The sequence below is a fragment of the Sciurus carolinensis genome, chromosome 17 (genome assembly GCF_902686445.1).
Source record: "Sciurus carolinensis chromosome 17, mSciCar1.2, whole genome shotgun sequence".
Taxonomy (NCBI): Eukaryota; Metazoa; Chordata; class Mammalia; order Rodentia; family Sciuridae; genus Sciurus; species Sciurus carolinensis.
In genome coordinates this window covers 1,679,553-1,699,396 of record NC_062229.1, presented here as the reverse complement: position 1 = coordinate 1,699,396, position 19,844 = coordinate 1,679,553, and the positions used below count along the sequence as shown (strand labels likewise).

Below are 19,844 nucleotides of genomic sequence, written 5' to 3'. Positions count from 1 at the left end.
CTAATGTGGTGCATCCACGTGGTGAAATATTATGCAGCCAGGAAAAGGAAGAAAATCCTGCCACCTGCTACAATGAGATGGACCTCACGGATATTCATGCTAATTAAAAGAGCCAGGCATAGGGCCACTGCGGGACCCACCCGCAGGAGGTCCCTGGAGTCCTCAGATCCACAGAGACAGGAAGCACAGCATGTGCAGGGGCTGGGAGGGGAGGGAGCTGGGGTGGGGTGGGGACAAGGACGTGGTGATGGTCGCTCAACACTGCACATGTGCTAATACCCCTGAACTGGGCGCTAGGAAAGGCTAAATGGTAGTGGTGCAGTTACCAGAGCTGCAACTGTCTGTGGAAAGGAAATCCTACCTGAAGGCGGAGCAGAGAGGCCGCTGGCCCAACAGCCCCCTGGGCAGATGCAGAAGGCACATCTGCCCCACGAGTGTCCTGGAGTAGCTCTTGGGCCCAGTCCCCAAATAACATGGGCCCTCAAGCAGGCTGGACGTCAGGGGCCAAGCAAGTAACCTGAAGAGGCCCCGAGGTGGACAGCATGCCAGAGCCAGGCGGGAGGCCGGCGAGGACCTGGGGCTGGGGGCCAGGCCGGCTGCTCCCACGGTGCCCTAGCTGGCAACAGGAAACAAGCCGACAGGGCCACGCGTGTAGGAACCAAGTTTATTCCAATTTAAAACAATTCATTTCAAGAGAAAGATATGAAAAGTCGATTTCCATCAGGAACCTCTGGATTAAGGGGTCAGGGCCCCTGACCTGCCGTGGGGACCCTGGTGCCCTCCCCTCAGTCCAGGAGGTGGACGTGGAGCCCAGACGCGCCCGACTCCCACTGTCCCCAACACGCCGACACAGGCACCTCGAGGGGCGGAAGGCGTAAAAGGCGTTCTACCCTCACCCAGGCCGGGTCCCCGGCGTGCGGAACCAGGGCTCTGTGATGCCCAGGTCGCCAGACGCAGCAGGGGCCTGGCTGAGGGCTCCCCCAGGCCACTGGGGTGGCTCACGACGGCGTTCAGAGGGGACGCCGGGGCAAGGACAGCAGCTGCAGCCCGGGGCACCAGCACGGGGCTGCGACCTGGGTTCTGCTGGGCAGAGGCCCTGGCCAGTCCAGGGACACTTGGCACGCGGCCCTGAGAGGGGTCAACACTTGGCTGGTGGAGGGGCCCAGGCCTGTGTGAGGGACCCTGCCCTCCTCCCTTTCGTCATGTCCAGCTGCCCTTGGGACCCTGCCCAGCCCTGCTGCCAGGGCTTTTGGCACAAACCCTTCTCGGTGCACAGAGCACAGGGAAGGACCCCTGTTGGGGACAGAGGGGGACGCCCTGCCTGAGGACGCTGAGGCCCCACTGACCACGGCCAGGAATGTCCACTGGCACCTGGACCACTGCAGGGGCCCTCCGTTGGCACAAGCCCCTCAGGTCCTCTCTCCAGTGGCTTGCGGGCCGACTCGCCGCGAGCTGACTCTTCTGTGCCCCGTCCGAGGCCCAGAGCTGCAGCAGGCTCCGCTGGGCGCCAGGGACAAGGGCATCACTGGCCATCCACTCCCAGGACAAACGTGCAAAAAGCCAGCCGGACGACAGACGCCATGGTGCTCAGCAGCCCACAGTGGACGGCCACTTCCACCCCCGCTCTCCGCCAGTCTCGGGAGGCGCGGCTACGCTGAGCACGGGGCCTGGTCTGCAGGCCACTGGGGCTGGCGTGCCCGCTCACCCTGCCCAGCACCTGGCCACCACGGGCCCTCGATGGCCTGGCAAGGCGCAGGTGCTGGCGGCAGGCTGGGGACAGTGCTGGGGACAGCTGTGCACATGGCCGCCAGCAGCAACCCCCACCTTTCCTCTCCGCCTCTGGGGACAGACCTGAGAAGATTCTGAAAAAGTCCCCGTCTACCCTCGCTTTCCAAACCACGACGAGCCAACGGAGCGAGCGGAAGCCCCTGTCCCCAGCACGGTCCTGGGTCAGGCACCAGGAGCAGGACCCGGGCCCAGGACCCACGCACAGGAATCCTGAAGTGCCTGACCCCGGCAGACGGGCTGACGGCCACCAGGCACCGCGGGGTCCCTCCGACCTGGGAGCCAGGTGAACTGGTTTTTTCTCCCCCCCCCCCCCCAAAAAAAAAAATATATATATATATATAGGTTAGGCACTTCCGGGCGGGCGGGCAACGGGCGCCGCCCACCCCCACTTCTTGGAGTCCAGGGGGCAAAACCACAGCGTGGGCGCGAGGACCCAATAACTTGGCGAAGGCAGGTCCGTGGCCCCAGGCCCGCACCTCTGCTCCTGGGGAGCCAGGATGAGGCAGGAGGCAGGAGGCAGCCGCAGGCGGGCGCAGGGCGCAGGGCGCTCCGCTCTCAGGGCCCCCCCCACCTCCCATTTCTTTTTTGTTTTTCTTTCCTTTTTTTTTTTTTTAGAAAAAAACGGAGCCAGAAGTCACGGCCGGAGGCGCGGCGGGGAGGCGCGGCGGGGCTCACACCAGGTTGTACTCCTTGAGGTTGAGCTGCAGGATGGTGTCCTTGACGGCCGCGAACACGAAGCGGATGTTCTCCGTGTCGGTGGCGCAGGTGAAGTGCGAGTAGATGATCTTGTCGCTGTCGGGGTTCAGGTCCACGAACATCTTCAGGATGAACTCCCGCGCCGCCTGCGCGTCCCGCTGGGGCCCTGGGGCAGGACGGGGGTGAGGCTGGGCCTCCCAGGCCCTGGGCGGGCTCCTCCCCAGCCCTCTGCCCTGGGTCACCCAGGCGGCCCTGGATGGGGCGCCCGGCCCTGTGCCGTGGCCCTGGGCACTGCGGTCCCGCCAGGCCCACTGAGGCAGCGCTGAGGGCACGCCAGGCCTCCACCCGGCCCCTCAGCCGCCCCCACTGGCCCAGCTCCCTGGCCTCAGCGCACCGCCAGGGTCCCCAGACCGCAGCGCCTCTCAGCACTGCACGCGCCCTGCTCCCGGGGCGCCCCATGCCCTGGCCCACTCCCCACATGCCCTCCCGCCCTCCCGCCCAGGACCCTGGCAGGGACGGCCTTCCAGGGTCACAGGGCTCTGCTGAGGGAGACAGAGCCTCGCCAGCCCCCCACCACAGGGCTGCCCCCACATGGTCACCTCCATGTGGGGCTGGGGCAGCAGCCAGGGCCTGGCACCTTGGCTCCTACCCACGGCCCAGGCAGCCTGCGGGACAGGCCACCGGCAGCAGTGCTGACCAGACAGGCCGTCCCGCCCTTGGCTCACAGGAGCCGCGGCTCCTCTTGCTGGGAGTCAGCGGCCAGGGCCACTCCATGCGCCCACGCAGGGCGCCCACCCTGAGCGCTCTCCCAAAGACGGCACTCCAGGGACACAGCGGAGGACCACAGCGCCAGGCCTCCGTGCCTGCCAGCGGCCACTCCACACGGGGATGACAGTGGTGGCAGCCACCCCCCACCCAGGGGCACGGGGCAGGGCGGGTCTGGGCTCACCGTCGAACTCGGGGAAGTAGTCGACCAGGTGGGAGCAGAGGACCTTGTCCTCCAGCAGGTCCTTCTTGTTGAGGAAGAGGATGACGGAGGAGCTCTGGAACCAGGGGTAGGTGAGGATGGTGCGGAACAGCGCCTTGCTCTCCTCCAGGCGGTTCTGCGGGAGCGCGCATCTGAGCCGCCTGGCCAGGGAGGCCGCCAGGCACAGGATGGCCGGGACAGGCGGGGCGGGCACTCACCTCGTTGTCCGACTCCACCAGGACCTGGTCGTACTCACTGAGCGCCACCAGGAACATGATGGACGTCACGTTCTCAAAGCAGTGGATCCACTTCCTCCGCTCGGACCTCTGTCCTCCGACGTCCACCATCCTGGACAGAAGCAGGCCCACGAGCGCTCAGCGCCCGGGAGACCAGCCCTGAACCTGTGGCTGTGGCTGCCACCCGAAGCTGCTCACAAGCCCAGTCCCACAGGTGTGGCGGAGGCCAGCGCGCGCCAGGAGCCCGTCCCCAGCCAGCAGTTCTCCCCTCAGCCAAGGTGGCGCCACCTCCCCTGACCAGCCCAGCCGTCCCCGAGCCCACAGGCGCCAAGTGCCTCATGTAAAGCGTGCAGCTGGCCGGACGTGGGGTCAGCACGGGCCAGGCTCCCTGACACGGGAACAGGCGCACAGGGCTGGCGTGCAGGCCCAGGTGCCCGAGCAGCGGCGCCACCCTGCGGTGCAGACGTAGGCGCACAGCCGTGCCCTGCCTGGCTCGGGAGGCCAGCAGGAGAGATCCCTGCGTGCCCAGGGCAGAGGTGGCTTTCCTCCAAGTGCTCCCCACAACCAGCTGGATCTGGAGACGCGGAGGGCGGCGTCTCTGCCTCCCCACAAGTGTGGACAGTTCTGAGACCAGAGACCCAGCTGGGGGTGGAGGCAGACTACAGGGCACAGGCCCCAGGAGGCCCTGGCAGCGCCATGCAGCCAAAGCTGGACAGGCCCTGGGACCTGCTGCCCCATCTCAACCCACGGAGGACAGAAAGCCTCTCCTGGAGTGGGCAGCGGGCCAGGCGTCCACCGCAGCCTCGTCCACCAGCGAGAAAGAGCTGGAGGGTCCAGCAAGTCCTGATGTCTCTCACGCCTGCCATGCACCTCAGCCGTTGGGAAATGGCAGCCGCCAAGGGCAAGGGGGCTGTCCGGTTGCTGGGAGAGGAGCGGGTGCAGCTGTCCAGCATGACGGGCAGGCGGCACCAGGCAGAGGGCAAGGGTAAGCGGGGAGTCGCCTCTGGGCACAGCGAGTGGTGGGCACTCCTCCTAGCTCAGAGGCAGGGACAGCACCCTGGGGCCTGCTGATGACAGGCAGGGTGCAGGCACAAGCCCAGGGTGCCCGCCTGGGGCAGAGGGAGCCCGGGCAGGGCGTGAGGGGCGCAGTGGGCACAGGTGGATGGCAGGTGTGCCGGGACCTGGCCCAGGCTGGCAGCTGCAGCAGTGGGCGTGTGGTCAGGGCCTGGCTGTGGGACCACAGCCTCTCCAGCCCTGAGGCGTCCTGATGCACATGAGCCCCTGGGAGCCCTGTTGCCATGCGAGTCTCCCTTTTGGGGACCAGGATCTTCTCACAGCTGGGCAACCACGCATCCCCAGTGCCTCTGGGTGGCACACTCGGACCCTGACCCCTGGTCAGCCCTCTGAGCTCACGGAGAGGGACAAGGGCGATGGGCCGAGGGCCGGGGCATGTGATGGAGCCGTGTGCCCAGCAGAGGGCAGGAGACAGGCCACGGCCACATGGAGATGGTGTTCCGAGCCTGAGCTCAGAGACAGGGTGCTGCTGACGGTGCGGCCAGGGCAGAGCAACCCCAGGGACAAGGGGACAGGGAGGAGCACAGCGGGCGGGAGCCATCACCAGGCCTGGCTGGGCGGCCTCAACCACTCTCTGAGGTCACAGGCCCCACGGGAAAAAAAGAAAACAACCCCAAACCTCAGGTCTCACTGAACAAGGTGGACACTGCAGCTCCTGAGGGTCCAGAGCACCGGCCTGGGCTGCAGGGACCAGCTCAGAGCCTGGACGCAGGCCCCATGCTGGGGAGGGTGGCAAGAGCCCCGGAGCAGCAGGGCTGCTGGGCAGCACTGAGGCCGAAGCAGCCTCCAGGCAGATCCCAGGGCCCCACTGGAGCCCTGCTTCACTGCCCACTTGGGACGCCCTGTTGCGGGTGTGGAGTCCCCGAGCGGGGACTCACGTGCCCAGGGGCAGCAGCAGGCCCGCTCTAGCCGTGCGATCACCACGCACAGGGTCCAGGGAGGGCCCAGAAAGGACTCCTCCGTCCACCACTGGTCCAGCAGCTGGAGCAGACCCAGAGCCCAGGGCAGGACCCCAGGGCCTTAGGAAGCCCGCCCTGGGCCTGCAGCTCGGAGCGCCTCACCTCTCCCCAGCTCCTGGCCGGGGCCGGCTCGGGGGCCGAGGAAAGGCAGCCTCTGACAGCGGGCTTCTTCTGCACCTCCAGGCAGGACGATCCACCCCGCCCTGGACCTGCCCTCGGCCCTGGCCTGGGGACAGGGCACCGCCCTGGGCCGCACCTGAAGATGATGTTCTCCAGGTCGAAGGGGTACTCGATGATGCCAGTGGTGGGCACGCGGACCCGCAGCACGTCCTGCTGGGTGGGCAGGTAGCCGGAGGTGGCGATGCGGTCGACGTCAGACAGGTAGCTGAAACACAGGAGGCAGGGCTGCTGGGCCACCCGCCCAGGAGGGGCAGAGCCGGCACCGTGCGCCACAGCCAGGCTGCGGGTCCGGGGGCCAGGCAGGGCCAGGCTGCGGGGAAGGGGAGGCACCCCCACGCCCCCTGGGTCGCAGCAACAGGCTCTCGCTTGGCCACCCGGGCCCTGGCTGGAGGCGAGGGAAGGCGTGTCACTTGACGGCAGCTGCAGATTCCCAGAGGAGGGCGGACCTGCCCCGGGAGCCTGGTGTGCGGCCCACTGCGCTCATCTTGCTGCCGGCGCGTCACGGCACGCGAGGTGCTGTCCAGTGTGTCCAGCCTCACCTCGCAGTAGCAGCTCCTCGGGGGCCCTGAAGGCCCTCCCTGGCCAAGACCCACTCTGCAGTCCTCAGCAGGCCTCCCAGCTGGGTCTGGCTGGAGTCCTCCTCCCACCAGGCGCCACGCCCCAAGCCCCTGTTGGTCTGGGCTCTACCACAGTCTCCCAAAGGTGGGCAGGCAGGTGGGAGGCCGGGGGGGGCGGGAGGCTGGCAGCCCACCCTGGCCCTGGTGGTCCCGCAGAGGTGGCCGCTGCCAGAAGACAGAGCTTAGGGCTCCCCCAGGAAGAAGCAGGAGCAGCCTGGCAGGGCCCAGGCCCAACTCACGAAGGCACACCCACCCTCCCGACCCAGGCGGGGGGACCGAGTCCTGACGTCCAGCACGTGGCACAACCTGCGCAGGGGTGATGCGACCCTGCAGGATGCTGTGGTAGGCCCGAGACTGGCGGGCAGGACATGGGCACTCACTACTTGGCAGAGTCCGAGAGCTGGAACTCCCGCCTGCGGGCGTAGCACTCCTGGATGCCAGGGTCCTCCCACAGCGTCTTGATGGCCTCCACGTGCTGGTGCTCGAACGTCGTCACCTTCTCCACATCCACCTCCCGGATCAGGAGCGCGTTGGCCTGGGGGCAAGGGCACCGTGAACGGGCAGGGCCTGGCCACATGGAGAAGCCCAGAGCTCAGGCAGGGTGCCCGGCCAGGTCCCAGCCAGAATGGGCAGCATGGTGCCCAGGGCAGAAGAGGAGCCCAGGACTGGCTTCCCAAGGCCAAGGTCCTGGAGCCTCCGGCCTGGCAGACTCAGCCTCACTACAGGCCCCACGAGGCGGCTGCCCACGGGCCTCCCAGGGCTGCACGGCAGACCTCGGATTTGCTTTTCAAGTGGGGACACGAGGGGACTGGAAGCCAGCACACACGCGAACAGAAACGTCCTGAACCAAGAACGACAACAAGCCCCACAAACGGGACTCGGCCCCGACCTGAGGCCGGGATGGACAGGCCAGGCACTGGCAGGCAGGGGCACCGCCGCACGCCACCTCCACTTCTCCCAGAGGTGCCAGGATGCTGCCCTCTGGGTCCCAGTCCACAGGGGAAGCGGGCCGGGCTGCGGGGCAGCCTCCAGGAGCCAGCCTCACTCAACACGCCCAGCAGCGCCGCCTGCACTCAGTGGCCACACAGCCAGCACTGGAGCCCGCGGCAGGTGGCCACGTGACCCCAGGCACGCAGTGGAGGCCTCGCGCCTCAGGAGTTGGGAGGAGGGCCAGGCCCGCGGCACGCGCTCACTGTGCAGGGCAGGCGCCTGGCAGAGGCCTCTTCTCCACCTGCCCCTCTTCAGACTGCGGGTGGATGTGACCGGCCAAGTGGAAAACAAGGGCAGCCTGCGGCTGGGTCCCAGAACCCGGGGCCGTCCTCACGGGCTGGTGCCCTGCCGGGCAGCCCTCTCCAACCCACAGCCCCTGTGGCCCCCGTGGGGATACCTGGGTGAGCAGGGTGCCTCCAGGAAGCCACCACCCGACACTGCTGATCAGGGACAAGCCTGTTCCCAAGGGGGCAGAGAACCTGCCAGCTCTGTGGCCACACAGACAGCCATCTACTTGCCATCCTAGCAGAGCAGCCACAGGCAGGAGGCAACCAAAGGTGCACACCAGTGACTCCATTCACGGACCCAGTGGCTGTCGTGACCGCGGTCCAGACCCGACAGCCCAAGTGCTGGACTCTCAGCAGTCACGGCGAGAAGACTGCAGATCCGTGGCAGGACCCCACAGGCCCCAGAGAGCGAGGCCCCAACCCAACCCCAGGCTTATGAGGGTCTCCAGCGACCTGGAGTTTCTGGGTGGGGGGCTCAAATCAAAGAGATGTCAGAGGCCTGGCTGAGTGCCCGGGAGTCTCAAGTAAACAGACTGACCTAAAGCACGTTTGGACAGACAGACCCCAAGCCCGGGGTCGGCACAGGGCAACCTGGGTCTCTGGGGTAAGACCCACGTTCCTGAAGACAGACCGCAAAGGCAAGCCATCCCCGTCAGGCAGCTCAGGCGGGCGCTGGGTTCTGCCCTCAGCGCCTCTCACACACGAATGGCAAAACAAAGCTCCATCAACAACGAAAAAAAGATTCTTTAAAAAAACATCTTTTATTAAAAAGAAAAAAAAAGGGAAGAAGAATAAAAGAGAAAGAAAGGCCGGAGGGGTCTCCAGCAAGGGTCGCCGAGCACACGCTGGCGGCACGTGAAATGGTGCGGCCTCGACCCAGGGCCACCTGGCAGGTCCTCAGCAGGATCCAAACCCAAGGGCCTGGAGACGCCTCAGGGCACATGCACGCAGCAGCACGGCTCAGAGTGGCCGCGGGAGGGTGCGCACACCCATCAGTGGACGAAGGGGGCACACGGCGGGCCCCCCACGCTGGAGCGTGGGGACAGCTGCAGCGTGGATGAACTTGAGGACCTGGTGCTCAGTGACAGCCCGACACAAGACCACAGTGTGGGACCAGGGACAGGAAGGTCCAGGACAGGGGAGTCTGGCGATGGGACAGGGGGACACGGGGGCGAGGGAGGGATGGGAGCCAGGTGACACTGAGGGCTCCCAACCCTGTGCACACTAAGACCACTAAGCTGCCACTTGCATGGTGAGCCGCACCGTGCCAGCCACACCCTGGCAACTGCACCTGCACCAGGTGTCACGGAGGCTGCCTGTGCGTGCGGGGCCTCACTGCTCAACTGCCCAGGTGGCCTGGAGAGGCGGTTCCCCTGCAGGGTCGCAGGTCCCCATCGGCAGAGCAGGGAGCCAACAGCCCCCCGAGGGACACCAGGTGGTGTCCATCACAGCAGCCAATGGCACCCAGGGAACGGCGCTGCTGTGCAGGCCGGGGCAGCAGCGGGAGGACTAGGGGCGCCTGCGCCGCAGCTCACCTGGTTCTGCTCGTACTTGTAGAGGATCTTCAGGGTCTCCATGGCGCGGATCATGGCCTGCATGGCCGTGAAGATGTTCTGGTAGACCAGCTTGGTGAAGCCCCGCTTGTCCTCCTCCGAGTAGCCGGCGCCGTGGATGATGCGCATCTGCTTGATGAAGGTGCTCTTGCCGCTCTCGCCTGTGCCTGCGGGCGGGGAAGGTGAGCCAGGGCCGCTGCCCACGGTCCCCGCACACAGAGCTCTGCAGCGGCCGGGCCTGACGCGGGACGTGCGGCCTGCCCACTCTGCAGATGTGGAAGTGAGGCAGGGAGCGAGGCAGGCTCCTTGGCATCGGGTTAGCTGGTCACTTTCCCCCTTCGGGGACAACAGCATTTGCCGTCACAGCTGCCTCTGTTGCCTCTGGCAGCTGTGTCCAGGAGCCCTGAGGGACCACCCTCCCAGAGGTCAGGAGTTCAGAGGCCACGTGGTCTCTGGGCCCGACTGGACTGTACGGCACTGTGCTGTCCCAGTCTCCCAAGTCCCCATTTCTCACGAGCTCAGCACTTCTCGCTCACCCCACATCAGCCACCTACTGTCCAACACCCACAGAAGGGAGAATGACCGCCGGATGCTTTCCTCCTGCCTGCGTCCCCACACAGCACATGCCGGACGCCTCCAGCAGCACAGGGAGCCAGAGGAGAAGCGCCTGGCATCTGCAGAGAAGCACCTGGCTTCCTCCAGGGCCCCCACGCTGAGGCAGTGACGGAGCCTCGGGAATGGACATGATGGCGGCCAGGGTCACAGCAAGGTGACACCAGGCGGGGGTCACACCGCGCCTCACTGAATGGAGGGGGACCCACCCACCGCCTGGGAGCAGGTGGTGTCGTGGAGTCAGGCTGTCCCTAGGTCCTTCCCTTTCCCAAATGCCACAGCAGGAACCCTGGGCGGAAACCTGGACACAGTTCTCAGCAAGCACCCAGCACTCCCAAACACGGTCCCTTCTGTGGAGGACACTGGGCACCCCATCCTGCGGGCCCCTCTGCCGCAGCCCCCACGTGGCCAGAGCTGCACAACACTCCTGAAAGGGCTGAAGGGACCGGCCTGCCTCCTGGCCCTGCCCCCAGGCTCTTCCAAGTCTCAGGGTCTGGCGCACCCACGTCTCCAAGAGGTTCCCACACAACCACAAGCAGGCGCTTTGCCACCCGCGGTCACAGTGCCGGCTCCTCCTGCCAGGGCCCCTGCGGTCAGTGGAGCAGGTCCCTGCAGGACGCCTGGGCAGTTCACTGTCACCACTAGGAGGGGCCGGAAGCCGAGCTGAGGCCGCCATCCAGCTTGAGAGTGAAAAAGTCACACTCAGCCTCAAGCATGCCGCGAGACAGGCCAGCCAGGAGTCCTCCCAGTCTCCACATGCGGAAGGGGCGAGGGCAAGGGAGGGAGGACTCAGAGCCCAGGAGGAGCACAGCCCGCACTCGCGGCAGCTGGAGGATGGATGGAGCGAGCGCCGCCCTGCCCACGACCCCAGGCCGGGGCCACGGCTGCAACCCCAGAGTGCACCTCGGAGCCAGGAGCAGGGCTTTGAGGGTTGCCTCGGGGCTCCAGGGCCAGAGCCCAGCCTTCAACACCCGAGACTGAGATGGGAACTAAAGCAGGAAGGCCCCCGGGGCCAAGGGAGACCAGGGCCCCGTGTGCGCACAGGCACCTGCGCCACCCACGCGGGCCAGGCCCACAATGACAGGAGCGGGGTGGAAGAGGGCCAGGAGCTGCTGCAGGCCTAGAGGAAGGCAGTCTCCAGCGGCAGAGGACAGCAGAACACAGCCACAGCCACTGCCCAGTTCAGATGGTCCACAGACCAGTCACTGCATCCAGAAGGAGCAACAGAACTGCCTGTCGCTGCAGTTGCCATTTAATGGGTGGAGAAATGGAGGCAGTGAGGTTGAGTCCCTCCTAGAGGCCACAGAGCTGTGAACTGCCAGGTCTGAGTACCATCAGTGTCCCTGTCAGGGACATGGTCCCTCCTTAAAGAGAAGTGAGGGACACTGACAGCCCCTCAGCCAGCAAGGACCTTGAGAGGACCTGCTCAGGGGCCCCACACTGCTGACACTAGGGGCCCCACAGGCGACGTGACAACCACAGGAAGTGAGAGAAATAGCCTTATCTCTCCACCCTGGTGTGGCTGGGGCTGGCTGCTGCCCCTCCCGCAGCCTCAAAGGTGCAGACATCGATGGCCCCTCACTACCCTGCTACAGTAAGAACCCTGCAGACTGACCCTGAGGCTGGCTGGCTGACCCCACCCCGCTCAGTCACGTGTCATCCACCAACATCTGTTTTTGAGCAGCCCTGTCCCTGCATCCTGGGGTCTTATCAGTGCCCTTTCTAAAGCCCCCTTAGAGTCAGGAAGACCTGGTGAGTCCCTAGTCCTGCCCACCTGCCCATCTGAACCCAGCTGTGGGCATGTGAGCAGGACACTGGGCTTGGGCAGTGCCAGCTTTCTGCTACTCTAACACCTGAGATGCTCGACTTACACACAGAAAAGGTTTATCGCGACTCCTGGTTGTGGAGGTTCCAGTCCTCGTGCAGGCACAGCGCCTGCCCCTGCCTCGGTGGAGGCAGCGCACCACGGCAGGAATGGTGCAGAAGCCAACCGCTACCCTCACGATGGCCAGGGTCAGAGGCAGAGGAAGGGACAGGTCCCATGGTCACCTGTGCAAGCAGGCCCCCTAATGACCTAAACCCTCCCACCAGGTCTCACCTCTTAAAGGCACTACACACCCACAGCCCCATCTAGGGACCAAGTTTTAGTACCTGGGTCTTTGGGGGACATTCCAGAACCAAACTTTAGCACCTCCCAAGGCATGGGGACAGAGTGTGTCTGCCCAGCTGCCATCTGTCACCAGGGAGGCTCAGACCAGGCAAGCCTCACCCCTTCAGAGGCCCTGAGCAGAGTGAAGCCCAGAGGGGCAGGCAGTCCCCACCGCACGCGGTGCTCACTACACACCCCAGGCCAAGCACCACTCCTGGCCCTAGGGGTCAGAAAAGCAGCAACTGAGAGCAGGTCAAGCACCACTCGCCCCACGACACAGGCCCAGGCAGGCGTGAAGGGAACCACTGCCCATCAGCACAGACCTCTTAGGATTGACTAGGAGGTAAGAGAGATGGTGTGCCCCAGCATGGCCGCAACCTTTCCTGCTGTCACCCTCAATCTTCCTGGTGGTCCCAGAAGGCAGCGATTTGACTTCAGCAGGACCACATGGGGAGCACTAGCTTCAGAGTCTGCCAGGACAGACGCCTATACACAGTGCAGCTCAGCATCCTCCCGGGGTCAGAAGACAGCTCTCCCACTAGGCACGTCCATTCGGGGAGGAGAAACAACAGAGGGCTTTCCACCTCACCACGGCCACTCGGGAAGAGCGACAGTGGACCGCTCTCCAGCTCACCACGCCCACTCGGGGAGGAGCAGCAGTAGGAAGGCCCTCCAGCTCACTACGCCCACTCGGGGAGGAGCGACAACAGGATGGCCCTTCAGTTCACCACGCCCACTCAGGGAGGAATAGTAGTAGGACGGTCCCTTAGCTCACCACGCCCACTTGGGGAGGAGCGATAATAGGATGGCCCTTCAGTTCACCACGCCCACTCAGGGACGAATGGCAATAGGACGGCCCTCCATTTTACCACGCCCACTAGGGCAGGAGCTACAGGACGCCCTCCAGCTCGCCACACCCACTGGGGAGAAGCGACAGTAGGAAGCCCTCCAGCTCGGCCACACCCACTCAGGGAGTAGCTACAGCAGGGTGACCCACTGCGGGAGAAGGGCAGTACTGGTCTCCCTCAGTTTAATCCAGCGACAGTTCTACGGCAGAGGACCATGGCTACCTTTTGACAGATGAGGAAACTGAGGCTTAATGACACCAAAAGACTGGTTCATGTGCTCTCCCCCAACGCTGGGCAGCCCGGCTCTGAAAGCACTCAAGAGGAGTTGGTGGGAGACTGTCCCTGGGTCCCACCTGCCTGCGGATTGGTGCAGATGGTCACAGGTAGTTGGTGACAGAGCTAGGGTGAGCTTGTGGGTGTCAGGAGTCCGGAATGCCAGGTTATTTCCCTTCATTTCCTCAGCAAATGGGCTTTAATCAGCCAACAAGTCACTCAACAAGCACCTGGAAACCCCTGTGGCTTGGTGCCATGTGTCCTGGACAGAGGATGCAGAACAAGAAGCTGACCAGCAGCAAAAAGGCAGGGAAGGGATCCTGAGAGACACAGGTCAGCAGTCCTTAAGCAGGGGTGATCCCACCACTTCAAGGACACAGGGCCATGTCTGGGGACATCCATAGTTGTCACAACTCGGGGTGTTCCTGAACTGGAGTGAGCAGAGGTCAGAGATGCTGCTTAGCACCCTGCAGCGCCCAGGACACCTACCCCCGAGGCTGACGCGGCCCCACGTCCGCAGGCCCAAGTGGGGATGCCTGACGCAAGTGTGCAGCTGAGCCTCCTACAGCCTGGCTCTGCCTCCTGGGAAAAAGCTCCTGTGGAGGCCCGCTGCAGCCAGGCTCACCCTGGGTGTGTGCAGCCATGTGAGATCCCCCTGTGCTCATGGGACTGGAGGTAGGTCCCTGAGCTCAACTGCACCCCGTGGAGAAACAGACACGGGCCTGAGGTCTCACAGCTGCAAGTGGCAGAGGTGCCTCTGAACTGCTCACTACCCAGAGACCTGGGACACCCAGAGGACCCAGGAGATGCAGGATGCTCCAGCCAGCTGTACACCAAAGGCACAGAGACCGTGCAAGGAAGGGTAGAGGGAGCAGAGGTGGGCAAGGGGCACAGGCTCGGGTGCCCAGCTGGGAGTCTGGTTCCAGGGCAGCAGTTTCAGAGGGCCCGGATGACCCGATCCGGCAGGAGGCCTTTGGAGAAGAATGCTGCTGCAGCCAGGAGGGCAGGAGACCCAGGAAGAAGGCGCAGGCCTCGAGGGCAGAAGCACACATGACCGCAAGGTGGCACAGGCCCCAAGCCAGTGACCCGGTGCCCAGCGGCCCAGTGCTGTGAGCCACTGGATGCCTGTCAAACTGCAGTACTGCCAGGCATCCCCAGGTCCCTGGGGGCATCTGCTTAGGGTCCCGCAGGACCCCTCACTCTGCTACCCCGCCTGGGCCTCACCACTCCCCTATGGTCTGGTGGCTGCACACCAAGACATCCCACACTCCCACAGCCAGAACCCTGGTCCTGCTGCCAAGTATCCTGGTCCCCGACAGAGCAGGACTCCACAGAAAAAGCCAGCAAGTGAAACCCCTCTGTGGCTTGAGCCAAGGACAGGCACTGCTGGTCCCACCGCAGTGTGGAGGCAGGAGGCCCGGACAGGGACAGCCACAGAGGACCTCCGTGACCCGAGGACACCGCATTCAAGGCCCACCCCTGACCTCAGGAGGGGCCTGGCCAGAGTGGGGAGGCACATCACCTGCTGGTGTGGGGCAGTCTTTACTGCAGGACTCAGTTCAGGTGCTCAGCCCTGTGGCTGTGGGAGGAGGAGCAACCCTCCCGGAGCAGAGGGGTGACCCAGGGCAGTGGGCTGGGCGACCCTGGCCTCCAGCTGGCCGATTTCTTCTTCTTCTTCTTCTTCTTCTTCTTCTTCTTCTGGGCACTGGGGGCTGAACTGCGGGCGATTACCCACTGCGCCCCACCCCCAGCCCTTTTATTTTTCATTCTGAGACAGGGTCCTGCTGAGTTGCCCAGGCTGGCCTTGAACCTGCCACCCCTACCTCACCCCAAGCTGCTGGGATGACAGGCGTGTGCCGCCACACCCAGCTAATCATTGAATTTAAATGTAAAGGATGTAAGCGCACATCCTGGGGTGAGTGCTGTCCCTCTCCTGCGGGCTCCAGGGTGGACAAGGCCATCCGAGGTGCTTCCTGCTTCCACAGTCTGCGGGTACAAGGCACAGGGACCCTGCCAGAAGTCAGCAAGCTCGTCCTGTGTCCTCCTCCACAGGGAGGCACACCCGGTCCTCCTGGGGCCAGCGTTCCCCAGGCCGGATCCCAGGCTTTTGGCTACCAGGCCAGGGCCGCAGGGCGGACAGGAAGCCTCCAGAACTCACCACCGGCTTTACTGTCAGAAAGGCTGGAGCCACGTGAGCTCAGCCCTGCTAGGATGGGGGCCTCTCGGCACAGCACTCCCTGTCCCCAGTTCCCAACCACACTCCTGCCAAGAGGCTCAGGTAGCGGCCTCCAGGGAGTCTATCACCAACTGATGGAAACACGACAGCCAGGCGCTGGGGACAGGGGTCTGGGGGCCTGTGGGGAGCCCAGCACCCGGCTCCTCAGGGGCCTCTGCCCCTCCGTGCTCCCTGCTCCTGGGGGCCCTACGAGCGGCAGCAGCATGTCGGGTGGAGGCTGCATCAGCACATTCACTACACACACAGTCCCCACCGCCCAGGCCCGCTGCTGGTGGTCACCACCATGGACAGGAAGGCAGGACACGCCGGAGACAGCACCAGGAATAAGATGAAACCCACAAGCAGTGCTCGCACATGTTGGGAGCAGGGAAACGAGACAGGACTACGGACCGCTCAGCAGAACGACACGCCACCAGCCTTCACCAAACTCTGAGGAGGCACCGCACGCCCATCACACACCAGCTGCCGCCAGCGCGTCACATCCTACGCCACTGTGTGACAGGACTTCTCAAATGGGGTGCTTTGCCCCAGGACACACTTGTCACTGTCTGGAGCTCTTGGCCTAGAGCAGGTGGAGGCCAGGCCACTGTCCACACCCTACAGTGTCCAGGACACGCCCCCAGAGAACGGCCGGCCCTAATGTCCACGGTGCTGCCAGGAAGACCCCGCCTAGCTGACCAGTCTCACAGGTCACATGCTGCTCGGGAGCCAGTGCACCAGCTCCTCCCCAGCATGCGCCACCTGCTGCGCACCAGGTGTTCAGAGCGTGCCTGCTTCCCCAGCCTGGGGAGAGGCCAGAACCACAGAGCGTGCTCCCTGCCTCCCTGACTCCACTCTGTGACTCTGAGAAGGAGCCGCAGGGGGACCGGGGAAGAGTTCCAGGGAAAAGCAAGGCCTGCCTGGTTCCACCCCTGGCAGCAGGGCCAGGTGGCTACCACTCAGAGGTACCCGAATGTGCCACCCGCTGTAAGTGGACAGCAGCCTCAGGCTGGGAACCTCAGAGTCCACCTGCAATGTATTTCCTGCCCAATGGGGACAATCAGTGCACTCAGGCTGGCTTACTGGGAAAATGGAGTGGGTACTGGCTGGGTAGAGGGGCACTTAATAGTGAATCCCTTCCCTCAAGTGCCAACCCACAGGTCACGATTCTTCCAGCAAGTCCTCAATCTGGACTGAAAGGCCGCTTGGACAGAAGTGTGCTGCGTCCATCCAGCTCCCAACACCCAGGCCAATGCAAAGCCCCGCAATCCCCTAGCGTGGCCCTGAGTCCCTGTGTGATGTTCACGCCGTTACGCCTGTCGTCCTTGGGCACACAGGGCTTCCACACTCTCCCCTCTGCCCTGCCTACCCTGAACCTGGCATCAGCCTCACAGGATGCCCCTTTTACAGGCTGGGAAGGGGGTCTGCTGGGGTCACCCAGCAGGGGAAGAGTAGGTCTACAGACAGGTGGGCACTGCAGGACACGGGCATGGGAGTTTCAAGACGTCCAGCCTGAGTCTGGGCTCAGCAAAGTCGCAGGCATGGGAGTTCTGGCAGCAACGTGGACCCAACCTCAGGCCCAACCACCAGGCTCATTTGCTGGGCTTCACAGGGGAGGACGGCCTGAGGTCACAGCGGCAGGGCGAGGCATCTGTACTGTCCTTTGATGCAGATCATCCTAACTCTCTCCCCACAGCAAAGAAAAGCCTCCCACCCGCTGCAGAAGCCAGCCAGGACCACGCTGTCCTCCGCCTGCCTCCCTTTCCTGGAGAGATGGCCACCGTGAAGCCTTAGGTGAACCCAACACATCTGGAAAGTCAACCTGGAGGCACTTCAGGAAGGTGCCTCTCGGATGTGAGGGCGACCTAGCTGCGACGTCTGTCACCCCTTTGATCACCAGGGTTGATTCGGCTGATCTGGCTGGCTAGGTGGATGTCCCCTTCCTCCCTCACCGCTCCACGTGCGTCCCTCCCGAAGCTGCGCACACAAAGAGGACGACCTTCCCCGATAGAGGAGGACCGTTAATCGGTCAAGGGTATACGAGTAGCTGCGCTCCCCTGCTAGAATCTCCAAACAAGCTCTCAAGAAGGTGCCTCTAGCCTGGGCCAGGAGCCCAGCTCAAGTCAGGGAGGCAACACGCTCCCTTCCCCAGCTGGCTCCTCTGCCACCCGGCTGGGTGGCGGTGAGGTCCCCGGTGTGTCCACTCGGGGACAGCCACACCAAGCCCATCAAGGCTACCTGTGGGCACAGGGCACATATGCACTACGTATGCCCAGGGTCCAGAGCTAACCCAGCAACCTGGGAAGGAGGAGGGAAGGACTGGCGGGCCAGAGCTTGTTTTGCAAACCGCTGAAGGGGCCAGTCCTCCCCGGGGCCCTTATTTGGGGTGACAACACCAGACAGCTGGTTTGATTGGCTCCTAGCAACAGGTGTTCCTTGAGGCCATGGAGACACACACTCCCACTGAACCTTCTCCCTAGAGGGTGTGACGGCTCCACCAGGACACCAAGGACAGAGGCCACAAAGGCCAAGGAATGGGCCATCCTGACAACCCACAGCCGTCCTTCAGCATCAACCCAAAGGGGGGCTGCCTGCTCCCAGCAGGGTGTATTCCACGCAGAGGAACTGTTTCCCTGTGAAGGGGAGGGAGGCAGGGGAGCTGGGCACAGCGGAGTCTGGAGGGGGACAGCTGAGTCTTTGCAGTGAACAGGACTCCACCTGATGGGACACGTCCAGGCGGAACCTGGGAGGTGAGGGGTGAGTGTCCTGTGGATCACAGCCCAAAGGTCTGGCCCTGCAGAGACACAGGGACAGCAAGAGGGAGACACTGGGTGGGGTGGGTTAGAGGCCAGTCCTATGCAGGAGGGGCTGTCACAAGGTACAGAGGGCAGAGCCCCAAAGGTCCGGGGGGCCAATGTGGAGAGCAGATGCAGGAAGCTGCCCAGGAGCCCAGGATGCAGGGACCTGACCTGGACAGAAAAGGCAGGTACTAACTCCAAAGAAGCAGGAGACTGGCCCTGGAGGAAGCCAGGGCCCCACTCAGTACAGGCAGAGGCTGACCACGAAGAGTTCCAGGGGCTCTAGCCTGAACAACACAGGCAGGGGCTGACCCCAGAGGGATCCAGGAGCCCTACCTGGAGAGCAGGGGCAAGGGCTGACCACAAAGGCTAACCCCCAAAGAGCAGGCCAACATGGACAGCATGGCAAGAGCTGGTCACACAGGGATCCAGGCTATCCTGGACATCACAACAGGAACAGGCCACAAAGGAAGCTGGACTGGTCACCAAATAATCAAGGCCACCATGGACAGCTAGGGCAGGGGTTGGCCACACACAGATCTGCAACAGGGCTGACCACTACAGAAAGGTTGACCACCATATGATCAGCACAGGCTGACCACTGTGGACTCAGGCCAGTTTGGGCAGGGACTGACCCTTCAGGGATTAAGGCAGGGGCTGACCCTGGAAGGATGGGGATAACTGACCACCACAGGCAGATGAAAACACCACAGAATCTGCAGCAAACTGAGCTTGGGCTGCCCAACACAGCAGGGTCAGGCCGACCCTCCTGAGATCTGGGAAAGGACTGATGGCCACAGGCACAGACTGATCACTGAGACCCGGGCCGCCCTGCACAACATAGGCAGATGCCCCTGCGGGGATATGGGGAAGGATAGCACCATGGGCAGTGCTGACCCTCCAAGTTTTGGAAGGGCTGGTCCTCTGGGGATAGAGTCAGGCTGACCATCCAGGGGACTGGAGTCGTGCGGACTGTCCAGGCACGGGACAGGCTGACCACCAGGGCAGCGTGACAGTCCAGGGACCCGGGGCAGGGCTGGACCTCTGGGGACGGGGCTGACGTCCAGGGGTCCAGGCGGGGGTGACCACGCCGGGACGGGACGCGCGGGCCGGGCCCCACTCACCCAGCAGCAGCAGCTTGAGCTCGCGCCGGGCGTCGCGCTTGTCCCGCCGCAGCTGCTTCTCGATCTCGGCGTTGATGCGCTTCGACTCCTTCACCTCGTCGCTCAGGCAACACGCCATCATGGACTCCAGAGTCATCGTCCCGGCCCCGGCCGCCGCCGGCCGCCGCCAGCCGCCCCCGCCGCCGCCCCCCGGCCGCCGGGCCCGGCCCGGCCCGGCCCGCCGGAGCCGCCTCCGCCGCGCCCGGCAGCGCCCTCGCCCGGGCCCCCGCTCCGCCGCCTCCGCCGCCGACCCCGTTCGGCCGCGCCGCCGCGGACCCACCGCCGCCCGCGCCGCGCCGCCGCCACCGCCGCCGCCAACCGCAGCCGCCACCGCCGCCGCCAACCGCAGCCGCCGCGACGAGCGACGGCGCCGCACAACCTAGCCCGCTGGGCGCGCGACGGGCAGGCGGCGCGGCCAATGGGAGCTCCGCGGCCCTGC

General features: G+C 64.5%; 1 protein-coding gene across 1 annotated transcript; it reads right to left on the bottom strand.

The window, feature by feature from the left end:
- Positions 1 to 650: 650 nt before the first annotated feature.
- Positions 651 to 19,596, bottom strand: Gna11 (G protein subunit alpha 11). Its single transcript, XM_047531150.1, has 7 exons — positions 19,367 to 19,596; positions 9,330 to 9,514; positions 6,898 to 7,052; positions 5,977 to 6,105; positions 3,670 to 3,799; positions 3,434 to 3,587; positions 651 to 2,650 (listed from the first exon to the last, which is right to left on the bottom strand). Exons 1-7 carry the CDS (start codon positions 19,500 to 19,502, stop codon positions 2,460 to 2,462), a joined length of 1,080 nt encoding a protein of 359 aa, XP_047387106.1. The 5' UTR covers positions 19,503 to 19,596; the 3' UTR covers positions 651 to 2,459.
- Positions 19,597 to 19,844: the final 248 nt, after the last annotated feature.